Source organism: Cyprinodon tularosa, unplaced genomic scaffold (assembly GCF_016077235.1).
Source record: "Cyprinodon tularosa strain WSP-4 unplaced genomic scaffold, ASM1607723v1 ctg48, whole genome shotgun sequence".
Classification (NCBI taxonomy): Eukaryota; Metazoa; Chordata; class Actinopteri; order Cyprinodontiformes; family Cyprinodontidae; genus Cyprinodon; species Cyprinodon tularosa.
The window spans coordinates 1,310,882-1,331,692 of NW_024039207.1; the positions used below are offsets into that span (position 1 = coordinate 1,310,882).

General features: G+C 40.5%; 1 protein-coding gene across 5 annotated transcripts in view; it reads right to left on the bottom strand.

Moving 5' to 3' along the window:
• Positions 1–20,811, bottom strand: part of LOC119794441 (potassium voltage-gated channel subfamily H member 7-like) — a 126,731-nt gene that overhangs the window by 44,516 nt on the left and 61,404 nt on the right. For 2 of the 5 annotated variants that reach the window (XM_038302019.1, XM_038302018.1), the window contains exons 4-7: positions 16,544–17,023; positions 14,965–14,985; positions 12,363–12,386; positions 7,670–7,884 (exon numbers count right to left, since the gene is read on the bottom strand). In XM_038302019.1, the coding sequence (XP_038157947.1) occupies positions 7,670–7,884; positions 12,363–12,386; positions 14,965–14,985; positions 16,544–17,023 (740 nt within the window). The remainder of the gene's footprint in view (positions 1–7,669; positions 7,885–12,362; positions 12,387–14,964; positions 14,986–16,543; positions 17,024–20,811) is intronic. The other 3 variants (XM_038302020.1, XM_038302021.1, XM_038302023.1) reach the window with 3 other exon arrangements.

The following is a 20,811-nucleotide window of genomic DNA, read 5'->3' on the forward strand; positions in this document are numbered from 1 at the left end:
TAACGTTCTCATTATATAAAGATAAAAAAAAGCCATTTTCTCATGGTAACGAGGCGATTGGTGTGTTAAGACTAATTACATCCTTCAATACCACAACAGCAGGAAAGGATAAGTCATGGCAGCCTATGTGTAACGCTGTAAATAATTCGGTGTTAACTTTTAGGTAAGGAGACAACGTTCAGAAGCAATCAGACCTATGTTCTGTCGCCTGGTGTTTTCTGCACAGCCCCGGTGTCACGCCTGTAAGTTATAAGATGCATTAACCCCCAAAATGAGTCCATATTAAAGATTTTCATTAAAAAAGAAAGTCAGATATGTTTCTACTGTATTCCACGCAATCATCCACCACGACCTGACAATGAGTAAAAACAAAAGAAACTAAAAAATTGATTATTTGTGCACACACGATAACGCGACTGCACGACTACGGGCACCGCAGGCATGGATGGACTGGGAATCCAGGGCTGTTGGCCAGCCTCATTCATAACTCATACAGGTTAATCATCTCGTTATCTCAAGAACTCAAAAACTGTTTTTTCATGATAATGAGACAATTATTTTGTTATCCAGAGAAAACAATCAAAGGTTTAACCATGATGAAGAGAGTTATGTCATTATCTTGAGAAGGCAAAAGAAGAAAAAAAAAGTCGATTACGACCATTCTCGGCTTCTGTAAATAAAAAAATGAAGACTTTGCATGAAAAAAATGCCAACCGATTAAAAGTGCATTTAATTTTACTGTTACTATTGGCATCTCATTTTGTTGGAGATAATTTTCACAAGAAGGAGATTCAGGCTTGGACTCCTTTGGTAGTAATTATAGAAGTCCAAAGAAGGATCAGAGAGAGAGGGAATGGGGGTGGGTACAAAATGTGGAGTGGAAGGACACAGAGAGCGTTTCTGTGAGTGATAAAGCTGAGAATTGAAACAGAGTAAATTTGGTATTCATCATCTTTGGATGTTTCCTTATCTCATTCCTGGTCACCATTCGAATCCCAGTGATTATAAAGGCAGGAAGGTCGATGGAGAGGGGGATGATGTATAACACCAAGACGGCTGCAGTGCTATTAACTGAAATGGCCGTTAGAAAGTTCTCCATCCTGAGTGCTGGACAGGGTCAAAAGCTATTACCCTCTGTATGGAATAACCTTTGAAATCAATCAGAAACCAAAAGGACGGACTAAAGTGAAGGCGTTCTATTATTCATCAAACTTCCACTTTATTAAACGTTGGAGTGTAAAATGGCCATTTTGATCATGGTCCAACTAAATAAAAATATAAGCTATGCTAGAAAGAAAGGATGTTTCCTATGTTTAGCATTATATAAATATCATAAAAATAATTTCTCCACTTACTAAGATCATTTAAATCTAACCCCAAGTGTAGAAGCCAGTAGTTCTGCAATAAAGCCAACATTAAAATGCAGATTATGTTGTATAACCACTTCTAACTGGTTATTATTAGTCTTATTTTGTTGTTTTTATGTTTTCAATGAGTAGTACTCTGAAATCGTGTGAATCTTTTGGATTGCCCCTAAATGATACAAACGTCTGAAGTAAATTAATATTTATAGCATTTAAGTTTTAGTGACTCAAAGAACTTTAAGAATTTTGGAGGAAGAGTAATACATCATCATAAAGGCTAAGTATAATAATAAGACTGGATTTAATTCCAACAATATGTTTGTCAACTTGCGGCTACTAGGAAAAAATTGTACTGAAATCCCAAGTTTTGCAATAATTATTACAATTTATCAAATCAAAAAACTATTCAATCCGATAAGAGGTGTGTTATCAAATCACCAAGTAGAGATTTCTGCTCTGAAAAAATATAAATAAACTGCTCTCAGATTGGGGCCTCACATTTGACTCAATATACACAGGGTGCCCAGGACTTTTTGCTGCAAAGCAAGCCTGAATCATAACCCCTTGGCTACTGTGTTGGAGAGTTATGAGGCATATCTTATATTAGTTAGTATTATCCAAACATGATTCTTCACATTTTAACCAAAATAATACCTCTGCTGCCATATTTTTAAGATCTCTTTCAAGGTCAGCAGCCCTCCAGTTACATTAAAAACAATGCAAACTACTGGTTCTACTGCTAATACAAATTGAAAATACCATTTTCCTATGGGAAGAGGCTTTGCAGCTGGAATTCCAGCAGGTTTCGCAACAGCTTTTTTCCCTACTGCCATCTGACTGTTAAACTCTTGAAAGTCTAATCAAGACTCTGCATCTCACTAGTGAACATATTTCCACTACCAACATGGCAGATTTTTTCATAATCCCTTTAATACAGAGGTCTTCAACGGGTCCACGAAGGGACTGCATGAGGGTGGCGAAAGTTTTTTTTTTTATATATATATATATATTCCCCTTTCAATTTTTTCCACTAATTGAAATGTCTTTAAATACACATTAAAACGAATTCAACAGACTGTATTAAATAGTCTTTCAGTCATCAATGCACACATTCAGCGAGACACAGGAACTCTTTCAATCTGGGCACCGTTTCATTTAAAACACCTGTCCCATCAACCAGGAATCAGAATCAGAAATACTATAATAATCCCAGGGACACATTACTTTGGTTACATTACTTCATCTGTAATAGAGTGACTATAGGACCAGTTTGATATAATACAATTTCATAGAATGTATATAATTAGGGGGTCCCCGCCCCAACTCGCCATCAGTTTGGGGGTCCTTGGCCTGGAAAACTTTGAAGACCCCTGCTTTAATGATAAAGTCCGCTCACATTCAGAATACAAAGTTCTGAAAGTACTTTAAATATGAAATTATTACATACTGTTCAATAAAGGATGTGTTCATTGAATGTGATTTACCAGAGAAATCCATGTTTGCCAAAGAGCACTACTGCCATCTACTGGTTTGTGACGTCACAGTGTGGTGCGGTAGCGGCTGTTGATCAAGTCCCAGTACTGTATCTGGTCTTTGTCACTGTGTGCTATTATCCAAGTCATCTTGAAAACATTCTTCTTCCAAATGTTGGCTACATATTACGTGTTTTTTCTCTTGCCAGAAGTTTGAATCCTCCCTCTTCAAGCACAAACCCGTTCGTGGTGGATCATGAATCGGAAAGGTGAAATAACTAATTCCACCTGTTTGGGCAGCGGTAAGCTTGGCCTCACGGTACCTACTTGCTGCTTCAGGAGTCCCACAACCCAACAAGGTTGGAGAAGTCTCCTTCCTTAGCTTGAAAGCATCCCTTACTGCTGGTGTCAACAACCAGCTTGGGGAATCAACGCCAAGACGGGCACCACAGACCTTATGGCCACAGCTATGGACAGCCTAATTGAAAATGGAGTCAAAGTACATGGTCTACTCAGACTTCATGTCTCCAGCTTCCCTCAGAATCTGGGAGAAGCTCTCCTAGAGGTGGGAGCTGAACACATCCCAAACCACTCCACCAGACGTTTCAAGGAGCCCCCCACTACTCACTTGGGCCTGCCAAGTGTGTCTGGCCTTCTCCTCTTCCAGAGCGGCTCCACTCCTCTCTTCACCCAAGTGTCCAAGATTGCGGCCGAAGGTCAGATGATATGACTACAAATTCAATCATTGACCTCCAGTCTAGGGTGGCCTAGTGCCAGGTGCGCTGACGGACATCCTGCTTCAACATATTGTTCATTAAGGACAATCCGTGACTTGGACAGAAGTCTAATAATGAAAGTTCGTGTTTAGATCGGAAAGTCTGTTCCTTCTGATCACGCGCCTCCAGGCGTCCCCATCATTTCCCACATGGTACTCTTATTTGTAAAGGATTTTCTAACTAAGGATGCATCATATATCAGCACTGACATCCCTATTGGCCATTGTTTGCCATTTATTGATGCATCTGTAGCAGTTTTAGAAGTATTCCGCCTTTAATTGAACCATAGAAGCACTGTCCATGGATTGGTTACTTTTTCGCGGGGTTAAAAAGGTAGGGTTATATATATTTATAACATCTCTATCAGCTATAACAGAATAATCAGTGAAGGAAAGATTGTTTCTCCAAAAGAACTGCTGGTGCCTCTTTATTCTGACATTTTAGGAAAAACACCTCTACAAAACAGTCCAATGGGAAGCGTAAACTTCAGCTTTTATAGACTTGGACACACTTGCTGATTAAATTTAAGAGCCCGGTAAAGGTCAGACAAGCTTCATTATGTTCGCCTACATTAAACCCAGGATTGAATTTCTTCCAACCATCATTGTACATTACAAAAAGATTACAAAGCAAACAATCATTTAAGTCAAATCCTGTAGTTAATGAACGACTGAATGTAATGGAGACAACATGAAAATTGTGTTTTACTCCCCTAGCCATCAGTATATATTGATATATTATCCCTTTGCCAAGCAGAAACTGGTAGAAGTCAGATTGTTGGCAGAAAGTCAGCTCTAGATTACTGTGCTGTGGCCAATCTGTGTCTAAATCTTAAATATTTATTGTATCTAGTTTAGCTTTGCTCATACTCTATGGTGTGATAATGGACAGCTTCTTTAATGCACTTGGCTTCATATAAAAATGCTAATGAAGGAGTTTTCCTTCCTGTTTTTGTTCTATGCGAGTTCCTCTGTCAGAAAGTAGGATTCTTAGGATTTGAAAGTTTCATGCTGTGGCTTCCGTAATCAATGATTCAGTTTGAGACAAACCAAAGGCATTTAAATTAAGACGTAAATGGGGAGGAGTGGGCATCTGAAGCTCATGTGGGCATAAAACATGAGCAGAAATATTTTAAAATGTAGGAAGCATGGAGCGTAGAGACACCTTTTTCTTTATGCCTTAGCTTCCTGGGTGAAACCTACATCCTGAGTGTTCAGCAAGGGGAACAAGAGAAGAAAAGGTCAAAATCGGAGTGTTGATCGTTGCTTAAGATGTAAAAAGAAGTCCAGAAATGGTTTGAAGGTGTCCCATGTCTCCGTGTTCTTCATAGCAAGGATTTTTGAGAACTGAATATAGATTTAAACACACCACCATCTCCCTCATAGTGAGCCGCCTTATGCAGCAACAGTGCTTTGCAAATATACTCATCATACCCCCTAATATTTTCCAGATTTAGTCCAATTTCAATCCAAATCTCAGCTTTTCTTATCTCTGTCTTAAAGTGTTCGACCTGCACTAATTATAACTCACGACTGACGAGTTTGAAGCATAGTTTTCAGTCTTTTTTTTTTTTTTTTACATTTGCTTATTTACATCCTGGTTAATTTAATTATATAAGAGATTATTTTAATTTTAAATACTCTCCGAATGTGTTGATTTAATAAAATCTCATAAGTTAACATCAGGGGGGAGCTTACACCTTGAGGCTCTCTCTCTCCGGTTCTTTTTCCTAAAAAGAAATCACTCAGGAAAAACTCTTTAAATAACACTTCCTAACGTATATGCAATAAATAAGCATGAAACTTCCATCCATCCATCCATCTACTTCCGCTTATCCAGGGTCGGGTCGCGGGGGTAGCAGCTTCAGTAGGGACGTCCAGATGTCCCTCTCCCCAGCCACTTGGGCCAGCTCCTCCGGGGGAAACCCAAGGTGCTCCCAGGCCAGCCGAGAAACATAGTCCCTCCAGCATGTCCTTAACCTGACTCCGCCAGATGGATTTGCTCCGCATATCCATCTGGAAACCTTTCCGTTGAAGTAATTTTGGGAAGGGGCGAAAATACTGGTTAGCTGATTGGCCTATGTTGGTGATAGACGAGCCAAATAGACCAATCAGATCAACGAAGCATATGATGTACCAATAGACCGACGACGAAAACACAACCACAAGTCAGGCTACTCTTGCCCAAACCAGGCGGGAGAAGAGCAAAAACATCTTTTCCTCTGAGAAAAGCCTCCAGAGCAGTGTTTTGCTCATCTTTCAGTGAAGAAATACTCTGTAATTCTGATAAAACTTGCTTGATAGCCACTCTAACGCTAGTTTCATCAGCTGAAGCCCCCATGTTCTTTAGACTGAACTGTCGCGCTTCTTGTTGCGTCACACCTCAACCAGCCTCAAAGTCAACGCTGGTTGGACGTTCATTTGTTGAACGGCTCCAAATTTTCTTCAACGGAGAGTCTCCAGACTGATTAGCGAGTGAAATCTTGAACGCTCGCGAGATCAGGATGGTCTCACGAGGCTAGCGTGTCCTGGGCCTCCTCCCAGTGGGACGTGCCTGGAACACCTCACCAGGGAGACATCCTAAACAGATGCACGAGCCACCTCAACTGGCTCCTCTCGATGTGGAGGAGCAGCGGCTCTACTCTGAGCATGAGCTCCTCACCCTATCTCTAAGGAATACTTGACGATTTTGATAGAAATTATAATCTTACTCAGACCAGAGAAGTTGCTTAGGGTTACAGAAGGCTTGCCAACCGGGCTCACATCTCGTTGAGTGTTCACAACTCACAGTTAAATAAGCATTTTATGCAACGCCAGTCTGCCACGTCATCACATTATTACATCATACATGTTTGCAGATGAGGGAATATCCACGGCTCCAGCCTTATCAAGATATTACACTTTGTTCGTAGATCAAGGACACAACTCTCATTCCATTCCCAAATCTTTGCCAGTTACATAATGAAGATGATAACTGTATATAGATGGACAGAGAAACTGGCCTAATTAGATAAACTCCTGAGGAAAAGATTAGGCAGGTTATATTGGGGTACAATAGACTCGCATAACATCAATGATAATTATCCTAACATTCGACTGAGGTGTGGTCTCCCTTATTCGCATTTGACAAGTGTTAAGATTCAGACCCTGGAAACAACCCAACCATTTCAGATAGCGATAAGGAGGAAAACTGTGCATCATTTCATTCACCTTAACAACACGCAAGGCCTAAGCAGCAGTGTTAATAATGTCCTAAAATCCATCTTAATTTACCTCTCAGGCATACCTGGATTCTCTAAGCTGTGCTTAGCAGCACTGTGAGGTAAGTCAGATAAAGTGCGGGCTGCTTCCACTCTGCCTCTGGCTACTGTCTGAGGCCTCCAGCAGAGGCGGCCTAAGAGTGCAGATAGGGGTCAACTTCTTTGTCCTCTATCTGTTACTCTGGTAATGAGTGAATGTAAAACTGAGATGGAATCAGTGGTTTGGAGGAAGCTCTGACCTACCCCTGGGAATGCATTACTTTACAGTGCCACTCTAATAGGTGTTTGGTCTCAGCCCCGCCAGGAGCTGAGGTGATGACCTCCATACCTGACTGTAACTCTAGAAACCCACCTGAAGCTGTAGACGCCGTCTGGCAGCTGTAAGAGTATCCCAACTTCTGCACCACAGGTGACAGACACCTCCATGGTTTTCACATATTAGTATCGTCAGACTCCGAGAAGACAGATGAGACAGTGGATTCAATCTGCCCACATCAGATTACCCACTGTAGTCTGATTTGATTCCTTCATCCTACGTCCTGTAGCAACCTCTGTCAGAGGGTATAACTCTGGCTAATGGTGCTTTCTGATACCTCTAACTGGATGATCTATTATTAAATTCACATTTTAACAGAAAATCTGTTCATTTCATTTTATTGAAGTCACACAAAACAGTCCAAGTGTGAAGTTAATTTAATAAAAGACAATTTAGGGTTATTTAACTTCTAAACAGATAAGACTGAAAACAGCGACGGTCAATACTATTCATATAAAATGAACCCAAATGCATGAACCTACCTGTGTGACCTTGTCTGTGACGTTGTGTGTTCGGTCTTTGACCTTTGGAGCAATGATGGTCTTCTCAGAGGAAGGAGGGGAGGGGCACTTCTTTTCGTTATTGGCTTCAGAGAAGTTGAGGGTGATGAGGGGGATCTTGTTAATGGTGCTGTACCTGTTGAGGTTGGAGTCGGAGGTGGAGCCGAGCAGGCTGGACTTTATGTGGCTGAGCGGGCCTGAAAGAGAAGGCGGTAAGGCGAGGATATCAGCGACAAACGGTGACCCGTGCTTTTTATGATTGTGAACTGTGGACATCAGGAAACAGTCAGATGGTCGAGTGTGTTGTGACAGAGAATGGGAACGGAGAGGCCCCTTACTGTTGGTGTACGCCGAACCACGACACAACACTGATATTACAACAGACACTGAAATACAAACTCCACACCCGCTGAATGAGCCATCTCAGATTAACCGGCTGATCCTCATTAAAACATAATGGAAACTCTGTGGCTGAAAGTAATGAGTCAGGAATAAAATCAAAGGATGCAACCAAACACTGAGAATATTTCCCCGTCTCATTAAGCTTAAACAATTATGGTCAGAGGTTTACACAGACTCATCCTGGCATCAAAGTTCTCTTCAATTCTGTTTTTTAAGCAGATTTTTTTCGGAGATAGAATAAAATACAAGTATTATAAAAAAAAAAAAAAAACTGGGTTTATAAGTTTAAATTTTAGACTTGTTTTTTGTTTTAAACAATGATTCCCTTTTTTATTCAATGAGGATAAAGGTTATTTAAGTACTTTAATTGAAAAAGAAAAAAAAGGTAGAGGTACTCCTGTGAGGCCATTCAGTCGTTCCCTTTTTCAGGAGGAATATGCTTCAACCAGCATATAAAGCTGCGCTAAGCTGCAGCCTCCGTTTGCTACACAAAAGCGGCAGTTCTCAATTTTAGTTGAAGAGTTTCAGTTATGTTTAAAGTTATAAAGGGTGAAAATAATTTTTTTTGTCTGAACTGACAACGAATGGTGTGTTGAAGGGTCTGCAACTAGGGCGTAGGGAGCACGCCTTCTAAGTAAATATTGGAAAATAAGAACATTTCCAAATGGAAGCTAATTTTCGCCATTCTGATGAAAAATAAAACACAAACCTAACTATCTCATAATTATGATATATCTCATAATAGTGATTTAGCTATCTCATAACTATAAGATAGAATCTTATAATTATGAGATACTGTCTCATTACTATGAGGAAATGTTCATCAGGCAATATTTCAAATAAAGTATTTCACTAAAATACAGGTGCTGGTCATAAAATTAGAATATCATAAAAAAGTAGATTGATTTCAGTAATTCCATTTAAAAAGTGAAACTTGTATATTATATTCATACATTACATACAAACTCATATATTTCAGATGTTTATTTTGTTTAATTTTGATGATTACAAATGACAACAAATGAAAATCTCAAATTCATCATATCAGAAAATTAGAATATTGTGAAAAGGTTCAAAATTGATGGCCCCTGGTGCCACACTCTAATCAGCTAATTAACTCAAACCACCTGCAAAAGCCTTTAAATGGTCTTTCAGTCTAGTTCTATAGGCTACACAATCATGGGGAAGACTGCTGACTTGACAGTTGTCCAAAAGACGACCACCGACACCTTGCACAAGGAGGGCAAGACACAAAAGGTCATCGCTAAAGAGGCTGGCTGTTCACAGAGCTCAGTGTCCAAGCACATTAATAGAGAGGCGAAGGGAAGGAAAAGATGTGGTCGAAAAAAGTGTACAAGCAAGAGAGATAACCGCACCCTGGAGAGGATTGTGAAACAAAACCCATTCAAAAATGTGGGGGAGATTCACAAAGAGTGGACTGCAGCTGGAGTGAGTGCTTCAAGAACCACCACACACAGACGTATGAAAGACATGGGTTTCTGCTGTCGCATTCCTTGTGTCAAGCCACTCTTGAACCACAGACAGCGTCAGAAGCGCCTTGCCTGGGCTAAAGAGAAACAGGACTGGACTGCTGGTGAGTGGTCCAAAGTCATGTTCTCTGATGAAAGTAAATTTTGCATTTCCTTTGGAAATCAAGGTCCCAGAGTCTGGAGGAAAAGAAGAGAGGCACTTCATCCACGTTGCTTGAAGTCCAGTGTAAAGTTTCCACAGTCAGTGATGGTTTGGGGTGCCATGTCATCTGCTGGTGTTGGTCCATTGTGTTTTCTGAGGTCCAGGGTCAACGCAGCCACATACCAGGAAGTTTTAGAGCACTTCATGCTTCCTGCAGCTGACCAACTTTTTGGAGATGCAGATTTCATTTTCCAACAGGACTTGGCACCTGCACACAGTGCCAAAGCTACCAGTACCTGGTTGAAGGACCATGGTATCCCTGTTCTTAATTGGCCAGCAAACTCTCCTGACCTTAACCCCATAGAAAATCTATGGGGTATTGTGAAGAAGAAGATGCAATACACCAGACCCAACAATTCAGAAGAGCTAAAAGCCACTATTAGAGCAACCTGGGCTATCATAACACCTGAGCAGTGCCACAGACTGATCGACTCCATGCAACGCCGCATTGCTGCAGTAATACAGGCCAAAGGAGGCCCAACTAAATACTGAGTGCTGTACATGCTCATACTTTTCATGTTCATACTTTTCAGTTGGCCAACATTTCTATAAATCCTTTGTTTTTATTGGTCTTCAGTAATATTCTAATTTTCTGATATGATGAATTTGAGATTTTCATTTGTTGTCATTTGTAATCATCAAAATTAAACAAAATAAACATCTGAAATATATGAGTTTGTATGTAATGTATGAATATAATATACAAGTTTCACTTTTTAAATGGAATTACTGAAATCAATCTACTTTTTCATGATATTCTAATTTTATGACCAGCACCTGTATTTAGCAACTATTAGTTTGGTTTTCTAATGAAAAAGCCAATGTTGAAGTTTTACATTTGTGAATTTACAAGAGTTATAAATTCAGTATGTTGGTAAGGAAGCAAGATCAAACATTTAAACTTGAGGGGGGAGAAGGGATTAGTAAGATACAGAGATAATAATGTTACAAATTAAAATACATTTTCAGATAACTTTGTACATTTACAGATAAGGTACACAAATATTGCTTGAAAATTACAAAGAGCTGTGTTTAATAACAGAGCAGGGAAGAAGTGAAAATTGTACAAGCCATCAGTTGATCATATAGAGGCCTTTAAGTAGAGGTATGGAGAGACACGCTATAGCAGGGAAAACACTTGGTAAATTATGAGATACTTAAGTCTTAATTATGAGATAGTATCTAATAATATCTCATATTATGAGGGGGGGGGGGGGGGGGGGGGGGGTGTCCCCTCTTGGGCGCCTTTACTTTGGGGGTCCCTTTGGGCATGTGGGGTTTGGGTCCCCCTGCGCAGGCCTCAGTGCTCTGGGGGGGGCACGTCTTTGGCTCTTCACAACCAGTATTGAGCATTTTTCCTTTGGATAAACTTTACAAGAACAAGTGCACTCTCACAAACAACCACAGGTGCTTGGCTCCAGGTACTTAGAGATTCTCTTCCATACAGAAATCCTATATTTTTATTTTCAGCTACCACAATATACATGTCAGATTAAATAATACTACTTATATTTCAGCAATAGTATTAAGGTGATACTTTGTGTCTCTTATACTATATCAGTTGGTTACTTTTTTTCCCCTTCAGAGTGGGGGAAATGGGCTTCCTTACTGTCTTATTTCAGTTATTCAGCACTTTATTTATATTTAAAGCTCCCTCCCCACATTTCATGATTGATTATATCTAAATTTGTTATCTATATCTATATACCTATGTCTGTAGCAAATATCGATACATATATGTCATATTTATATTTAAACTATAAAGTAAAATCTTCAAAACTGAGTAGGAATACTCAGTCGTCCTCTTTATCTGGAACCAGGTTGCAGGAGTGAGAAATATATTAATAATGATGAGGATTAGATGAGGACCCCCAAGCATCCACTAATGGGCCCCCCACTGAAAAACTATAACAGGCAAATTAGCCATCAGAGCTAATTTTAATCCGTAGTCCCATGACTTGTTGAAGGTAAAGAAAAAGTGAATATTAAAGGATTTAGATGATTGTGTATCAGTGAGAAAGCCAATACAGAAATGCAAATAATAAAACTTGTGCTTAATGTTTGTTTTTATATTCTATTAAAACCAGGTGTATAATATTCTAACTTAGAGAAAACCATCAACAACAAAAGAGCTCAAATAAAGCCTTAAAGGTTAAAGGTTAAATGACCAAGATGGGGTTAATGTAAACCTGTGACCAGAAATAATTTATCAACAAATGCTTTCTTCCAAAAAGGGTTATGCTTTCTAATATTTCTCAACATAAAAAGACTGACAACCTCCCCGCCTCCTACAAGAGTAAACAACTCTTCAGGAATAAAAAACATACACAGGCATGTGGCCCAATGAGAATGATCAAAAGTGAAAAACAGAATAGCTGATTCAGCTGCCTGAGCCAGCAAAGGAAGGTTGCACTGCTTTACCTCCCTTTTCAACAACAATGTTACAGTGATTGAGAGTCAAGGACGGGGGAACAGACGGCTGAGGATGAGAGACTGCATGCGCAGCTTCAATACATGCCACAGTCAGGGTACATCACAGCAGTCATAAAGAATAACTGAAAAGAAAAAGCTAAAGCCATACCCCCAGCCATCCAGGAGCGCGACACTAGCAGACAAGGGGAGAGAACAAATAGGAGGTAGAGGGGAAAGTGGGATTATGGAAGGCTGCTTGGATTGTAGGGTCAGGGGTGTAAACAACATCAACATTGCGCCATTGTCAAACAATTGCTTTGGCAGCTTAGGGAATAGATTAGAGTATTGAGGAAAGATTCTGCGATGGGAAGGTTAGCGAGCCGATGCTGCCAGATACGCTTTTATGACTCAGTCTTAAAAGAAAATAATGCCTTAGACGATTTGGCTTCATGAAAGCATTCATCCCCCTCTGACTTTCCTACACTTTGCCACATTACAGCAACAAGCTTTTCTTTATTTTAATGAGATTCTAGGTGACAGACCAAGTTGCAGTAGGAGGACACATGGTCGTTAGCGTGAGCCAAGGTGTGCTGTGAGGGTTTCTTTAAGGACACAAACAAAAGACCATGCATGAGGGAAAACTAGCACTCCATGTTACCCTGCATTGAACATCCCCGTGTTGAGATATGGTGGTGGGAGCATCATTATATCTCTATAGTTATGCTGCTATAGGCTTATACACATAGGGACATAGGGACCCTATTTCATCATTCCATCTCTATTCTCCCACTCTGCAGAATCTGTTAGTTCAATCTCTAACGTTATTCTCTCTCTGCTTTTTCTCATAGAGGCTTTGCCTTGTCTTCCTGTTTGGCTGTGACTCCACCCTGGTGAGAAATATCAGCTGTGCTGCTGCCATCAACACCTTTGTTTATAGATGTTGGAGATCTGCCTGTTTTCCAGTGTAGTCCTGTTTCTCTGACCGTGACTGGCTGTATGTTCTCTCTTCATCCTCTGACATGGGAGCTGGCTCAGAGCTCGTCTGCCTGGCTGTGTGTTTCCTGGACGGGGCCGCCTTTTACAGCTGCTTTTTTGTATCTCTGCTTCTGTCTCCTTGAACCCCAGTCGGCCTCAGCAGATGGCCGCTCACACTGAGCCTGGTTCTGCTGGAGGTTTCTCCCTGGTAAAAGGGAGTTTTTCCTCTCCACTGTCGCTACAAGCATGCTTAGTGTGAGGGATTGCATTCGAGTCAATGAGTCGATGCAATCAACTGGTTTTCCTTAGATAGAAAACTTTGAATTAAATTGACTGTATGATCTGGTAAACTGTAAAGTGCCTTGAGATGATATACGTTGTGAATTGGTGCTATAGAAATAAACTGAATTGAATGATATGGGGAATGTTTTTCCTTAACTGTTTTTAGTCTTTGAGGTTTACATTTCTTAGACTGTAAATGTTGTGACAATGCTGTAGGGCTGCCAAATTTGACCCTTTTTTTCAAATTAAAAATTGTAATGGCACTTTTATCTAGATGTTTTACTCCAATTAAACTGTTTTTATGAACCAAAACGCTAGCTTGTTCCAAATTAATTGTTGTAAGAATTTACTGTTACCGTTGAGTGGAAAAGTTAATCTACCTGCATGCATGGATCTGCTTGCTAGCTACAACTCTCTTCCATTTTGTGTGGAGGAAAACCCACTTTAACCGCCATCAAAAGGTCTGGAGCAAGAAAGTCGGTGTTTTAGTCTCGTCAAATTAAATCTGACTGCAATTGAAAGCCTCTACGATATAATAATTGGGTTCTGTAAACATACAGTTCTATTGCAAACACAGTCAGTTGTTTTGCCCAAGATGGAGAATGATGAACAAATAACCTGGGCTGCAGGTAAATAGTCTGGATCAGAGTTAGAATCAAATTAGAATAACCAAGTACAGACTTAAAGCAAATTGCTGCTTACAGTCTTAGTTAAATCCTACTAAGCTGAAGTTTTTATTAGAAATAATGACGGGCAGAAAATGTAGCTTAATTTGGAGAGAAAATTTTGTTTTCACATATGATCTACAGGAGCATATTCATGCCTCACTTTTCAGTTTGTAACAAACATTTGAAAACATCAAATGTTTCCCCCACTTAATTCATGCATTCCTTTGTGTGGGTCTATCATATACAATTAAACATGCATTTAAGTTTGTAGCTGTAACATGGCACAATGTGGAACCTTTAAGGGGTGTCAATTATTTTGCAAAGTAGTAGCATGTCCTAGAAAAAGCAGAATAAAACTGCATTCGGTTATATTTATTAACTACCAAGTTTAAGTGTTAAATCTTTGAATGGAGACGGAATCCAGGTTTTTATTCAGATGTGGCAGCACAGATTCAGAGGGTGCACAGGTTAAAGACAGTGGGAGGAATCACCGTGGAAAGCTCCACTGATCGTCTTCAGCAGACAACAAGCAGGAGAGAAACAAAGTGATGCTGCAAACATGCGCGTGCACAGGTCAGTGTGTTGTCTTTACTGAGCCCTCCCTGAGCGACTGGCGAGGGGGTCAGGCAGGTCGTTTACACTCACACTACATCAATTAGTGCTGCGCCAGTCTGTCGAGAACTTACAAACACACTGTCAGTGATCCACAAAGGCGTTCGCATTCAAAATTAACCCTCTGTGGAGAAATTCATGCAAAGAAGCAGGCTTTTGCATTAGACAAGTCTTATCCAACAGGCGTGCCAAAAGAAGCGCAAGTCCAGGATGCAGCAAGCTGCTGTTGGTTACCTTTGATATTGCGACCATTGTCTGTAAGGAGGAAAAAGACAGGGGAACTGCAGATGAGTGATTTTCTGGTTTTTAATCATGATAAATGAGCCATTAAATGTGCAACTGGGGCCTGTAGAGTTCATTAGAGGGCAGCTGATATTAGACATTTTCAGTAATTATGATATAAATTGTACTTAAGTGGTGAAGTAAACTTGATTGAGCTGGAAGAACATTTTACCATCCGCTTAAAATAAACTATATATGGAAAGAACATCAATGGTACAAAGTATGGATTTTTATACATTTAAAAAAAAAAGAGAGCAAAACTAGTTCATTAAATATTGTTTTGGTTGGGATGAGAGCAGTTAAGATAGCTTTATTTCTATATGCAATATGGTCTAAATAAATTATATTTTGGATGCTCTCTGCAGGGAGTCTCCAGTGGATCATTGGCCTCCAACTCATCTGCACAACCAAGGACCAATTTGTTTCTACTCTGTACACATTTTTGCAATAAATGAACAATGAATTATCCTTTATTTTAGAGCCCTACGGTCTGAATACGTCACTCTAAACATTTGATGCGTACAGGCTGGGGAAGGCTTTGTTTGGTGTACAGGTAGCACAACATAAGGAATATACCAATACCGGTATATTAGGCTTACAAGTCCCTGAAATATAAAGATTTATGATGGTTTGATGTTATTTTTTTCTAAAGATTTAAAATTAAATTTCCATCTGGAAAATTATCACTTTTTCACTGTTATCTTTGAAATCTCAGTTTTACCTTTTGAGTTTTCGTTTCCTGCAAATATTCAAAATTAAGGTAGAGATTTTTTTTTTTTTTATCAGAACAAAAACGTTTCACAACTTACATATAATTAACATTATCCATAGACCTTCTCTCTGATAACCGTATTAAAGATCCTTTGACCACTTATAAACCATTTGTTCTCTTAAAAAATCCAAACTATTTCACCCTAAAAGTGTTTTAAATCTTTGCAATTTCAGCTTCAGCCTTTCTTCTTTTTCATATCCTTTTCTTAGTCCACACAGCGGCTCATTGTGACGTCTTTTATACCTCTCCAGCAGCACTAAACTAAAACAAGACGTCTATAAAGCTCTTCGTCTTCGCGAAACCAAGCTGTAGCTGTTAGATCAGCATTTTTCTTCTAGACCTAGTAGCTGTAGCCGATCCATTTTCATGTTATGACTTAAGTTACTTTCCTAGTTTTTATGAGAGCTTCATCGACTACAACCAACAAACTTGGAGGATATAAGAAAGACGTCCTTGAGGAATACTCCCTACCTCTCCTTAAATGGTGTGTTTGCCCAACCAGAGAAAGCTCCTGCAGCTCTACTTGTATGCATTTACAAACGTACTTTAGGTAATGCTCTCACAGAAGAACCCCGACAGCTTTACTCTGGTGATTACACCAACTCTCAGGGGGGTAACTTACACCAGCAGCTAATTGGATTGTGATTGGGCTGGTTCACAGTTCAGGCATTAAAAATCCAGCTCATATTTAAGCGGATAAGTGAATGTGAAAGCAGTCTTCATGTTCATCTCTACAGACTGCAGCTATGGTTGACCTACCTTCACTGGCATGCCTGTCCCTGAATGTAGTCTTGGGTTTGGACCCAAAGCCTTCGATGTCATGAACGGAGGAGGCTCTGCGGATACTGCACAAGCTCTCTCCGGAAGCAGTTGGAGTAAGGCCCGGGATTGACGGAGCTCCAGCTAGTGTATCCTCTTGGCTCTGCTGTTGGGTCTGTGTGATAGCCTGGCTCTGGTACGTCCAGTTCCAGGGACCCTTGGGGGACGAGTGGTCCAAGGGGCCCGACACTGGGGTTGAGCAGTGGCTGGGTCCGATGAGAGCGGCGGTGTCGTTGGCATAAGAGGGACTGCAGCTCTCTCGGGTGGTGGGAAGTTGGTAGTCTCGTGTGGCCACCGAGCCATCGCTGTGTCGGGGAGAGTCCACCATGACTGCGTCTGGGTCCTCTTGGGGAAGGGACTGCTTGCTGAGGCCCAGGAGAGGCAAGGCTGGTAAGCGGAAGCGGAAGAATCTCCCTCTACCTGATGGAGAGAAGCGTAAAAGTGACATGGTCAGAATCCTTCGTGTTCTGGCATAAAATCTTTGCCAACTCCAGATTGCTCAGATGTCAAGATGTTAAGCAGAGCAAAAAATGTCATATTGTTACTGAAGATAGACCTGAAATACCTTACTAGTACTAAGCCAGGAAGAAAATTGCTATTAAACCCTTAACCCTTACAATTTGATGATGGCCATTATCTAATTCTAAAGCATTGTGATGGTGATCTAAGGGTTTAGGAAATTATTGGTTTATCATCTGCTCCTACCGTCTCCGTCTGAAAAATGTCACCTGCTAATATCTATGCGACCAACTAGGGGGCAGTCTTGCAGCTCTGTTCTTATTCAATCAATCAAATGTACAGCTTTACGGCAGCCCAATGCCTTCAATATTTATACAACACTGGCTGATGATCACGATCATAGAACACTGATGGATCTCGGTGGTTTATCTGATGGCAGAGTGCACAAGGAAAACCATCGTCTAAAGAGGAGAGAAAGAGAAAACCCAAGTCAGACGGGGAGAGTGGATTTGGGCAAGACGTTTACTCCATGGCCTGACAAACAAAAGTAAGGATGTAAAACTGATGGAGGCATCACAATGTTATAATTGTCAAGACATGTGGGTACTGTCAATGATAACCTCTGTTAGTGTTACTAATGTGAATTTAGAGGGATCGATTTTGGGCGAAATACTATAAAAACATTGAGACTAAATCAGTGTTAATTTCGTCAACCAGGACGATGACGAAAATATTTCGTCAACGTCCCATTTTCCTGTGACGATGATGAGACGATGACGCACCAAAATTGTTTCCAGAAAAAAAAAAAATGAGACGAGAATGAAAAATTATTTTCGTTAATGAGACTAAGACCAGAAGAAATTTACAAGCCATGGACGAATGGACATTAAAAAACGTTTGTCCCTACACAGCGCCTGTCCCACAGTGCCTCGCGCCGCTCAATAAGTAGTAGCAGAGGTCTTATACTCCTAGAATCACTGGTAGTAGTTAACCGTAGCTAGCTCAACTTAGCAGACATGGCGTCGGGCTCGGATACCGGTCTACGGTTTGTTGGAGGAGCTGGGCGAAAACAACGCCTGGATGTATTGAGCCATTTCTTTAACAACCGATCATGCTGCCGATACCGGTGGCGGCCAAGACTATAATGACTAAAATGAGACTAAGACTAAAATTGATTTTCGTTATTAAGACTAAGACTAAATAGGAAAGGCAATGACTAAATATGACTAAGACTAAAATTGATTTTCATCATTGTGACGAAGATTAAATTGCAAAAGGCAGACGAAATTAACACTGGACTGAATGAGAGCAATTAAAAAACTGTGCAATGAAGTAGTCTCACACTTTGCTGAACTGTAAAGTAACAATTTTTAGAACAAAGGCTATTCTACTCTAGGGATGGAACGGTTTATGAAAACCGTCCGAACCTTCTGCTCTGGAGTGTACACTCCAGGTGGCAGTACTGCGACCAAAGCCAACCACCAATAGTAAACAAGAAGAAGAAGCGAAGCAGCTTAGCCGGGTGTAGCAGAAAAAAATCAGTTGTTGTGGAGAATTGTGTGGGTATGGCGAGTGGGAAAGAACAGGAGTTGGAAGACGCGCCAGCAGCACTTTATAGGTCTGCTGTATGGGACCACTTTGCATTTAGAGTGACCTACGATGACGGCGGAAAGAAAGTTGTGGATAAAAGTGCAACAGTGTGCAAGCATTGTGCAACACGTTTTGTTTGTGCAAACAGCAACACGAACACGTCAGACTAACAATCAACATATACCGAACCGAACCGAAAACCGTGACCACGAAACAGTGAACTGAACCGTGGATTCTGTGAACCGTTCCACCCCCATTCTAAACCAATTAAAAGGTTATATATATATATATATATTAGCTACTGTACAATGTAATAAGTGTTTTCCATCTGCTTTGACAGAGTGCTGTAGCTGCGGGTCACATGGAGGGCAGTCTGTGTTTATGACAGGATAAACCTTAACATTTAGGGCGTTTAAAAGGGTCCTGTAGGGGGAGCTCCATCAAAAATTACCTGGTGTTGCTTTAAAATAAATGTACGCAGATGTGCTCCATCTAATCTGACTGAGCTTTGGGGCTCAAAGAATGTATTAAATAATTATTCTACTCTAATTTTGATATTTACCTTGTGTTGGTCAGTTACATAAAACCACAAAGAATTGTGTAAAGGTTCAAGTGGAGCAAATACTTTTGGTTTAGAGACGAAGAACTGAGAAAGTTATGGTAATTCTGCGCACTATTCGACTAATGAAAAAACACTGGCCTCTTGACCTTGTGCTGTGTTTTCAGAGTGTGCCTAGAACAGAATCTGAAATTTGAGGTATCTGCTAATGGCACCGAAAAGCCTGGTAATGCAGCAATCTGGAAAACTCTGTCACATCAAAACAAATGCATATTGTGCCTCAGGCTCGAGTTCAATCTTCAATTTCCTTTTAATTATTCATAGGGGAGAACATTTGCTGAAATTTTATATTGCAGAGCCGCACTGAGATGGGGATCCTTTAAAGGATTATGTTCAGTGTTTTAATGAGTGACTGGATAGCCTCTGGAGAGATACAGCCCAATGTAACAAAGTCATAGAGGATAATTGTAAGAGAACCCTGCGCTCAAACACTTATGCAGCATGACACCAAGTTTAATACAAATGCTGAGCTATCTATACACAGACTTAACCAGATTCACAAAGACACTCCTTGCTGCATTATAACATTACATGCACGCATGTTATATCAGTAACGCTTAGAGATTTCAGCATATGGACGACAAATTCGTGGCTTTAGTTTAGTGAATCATTTAGCCATATGAACATATGCCATACATATTCCATTTCTGCCTGAGCTTCCAACAAGCTGCGAGGATGAAAATGGAAACCATTTGTTTTCAAAGTAAGAAAGTTAAAATTCAGGCGGCACAGAGAAAGGGGAACATTTTCAGTCTTCCCAAGGATCCAAAGGCTAGACAGGCATGGATTTTTTTCGTCTATTAGAAGATCCCTGCAAAGTTTGATGCTCAGCTGTTCATTTGGTGGGTGCTGACTGGACTGGACTGGGCGTTTGAACCGAGCCATCAGCACACAGCTCCGGGGCTGGTCCGAAGCCAACCCGGTGACAATATGCTCTCCGCTACCTAACCCTACCTTACTGTGCCTCCCGCCGTGCATGGTAAGGCAGGCAGGGGGAAGCATGGGGCCGCCGGTGTCCAGGCCACTGTCACCGGGTTGAGTTCGGTCGCCCAGTCCCCCCAACTTCTGCTGCACGGTAGTCAACCAAAATCCCGGACGATTTTCAAATTCCCCCCGGACATTTTATGAGGTCTCATTTTTTTCAATCTCTATAACGCCTCCCTCAAGTGATTCAGAACCCCCTCCCCCCGCGTAACTGACATTTATGCACTATTTTTGCACGCCACTTATCACTTTACTTGGATTTATCACTTTAGTTGGATATTCACTTTATTTGGATTTAGTTTTTACATATGCAAAGATATACTTACATATATATGTACAGAAGAGCTATATGTGTATATATTTTATCTCTTAATATTCTTATTTTTTATCTTTATTATATTGTGTAGTTGGATGTGTGTATTTATATGTAAAACTGTAACTGGAGCGTGTAACAAAAGCAATATCCCTCTGGGATTATTAAAGTATTTCTGATTCTGATGTCAATGAAAAAAGAAGACCATATCAACAATCTCGATGTTTCAGTGAGTGAGTGCTT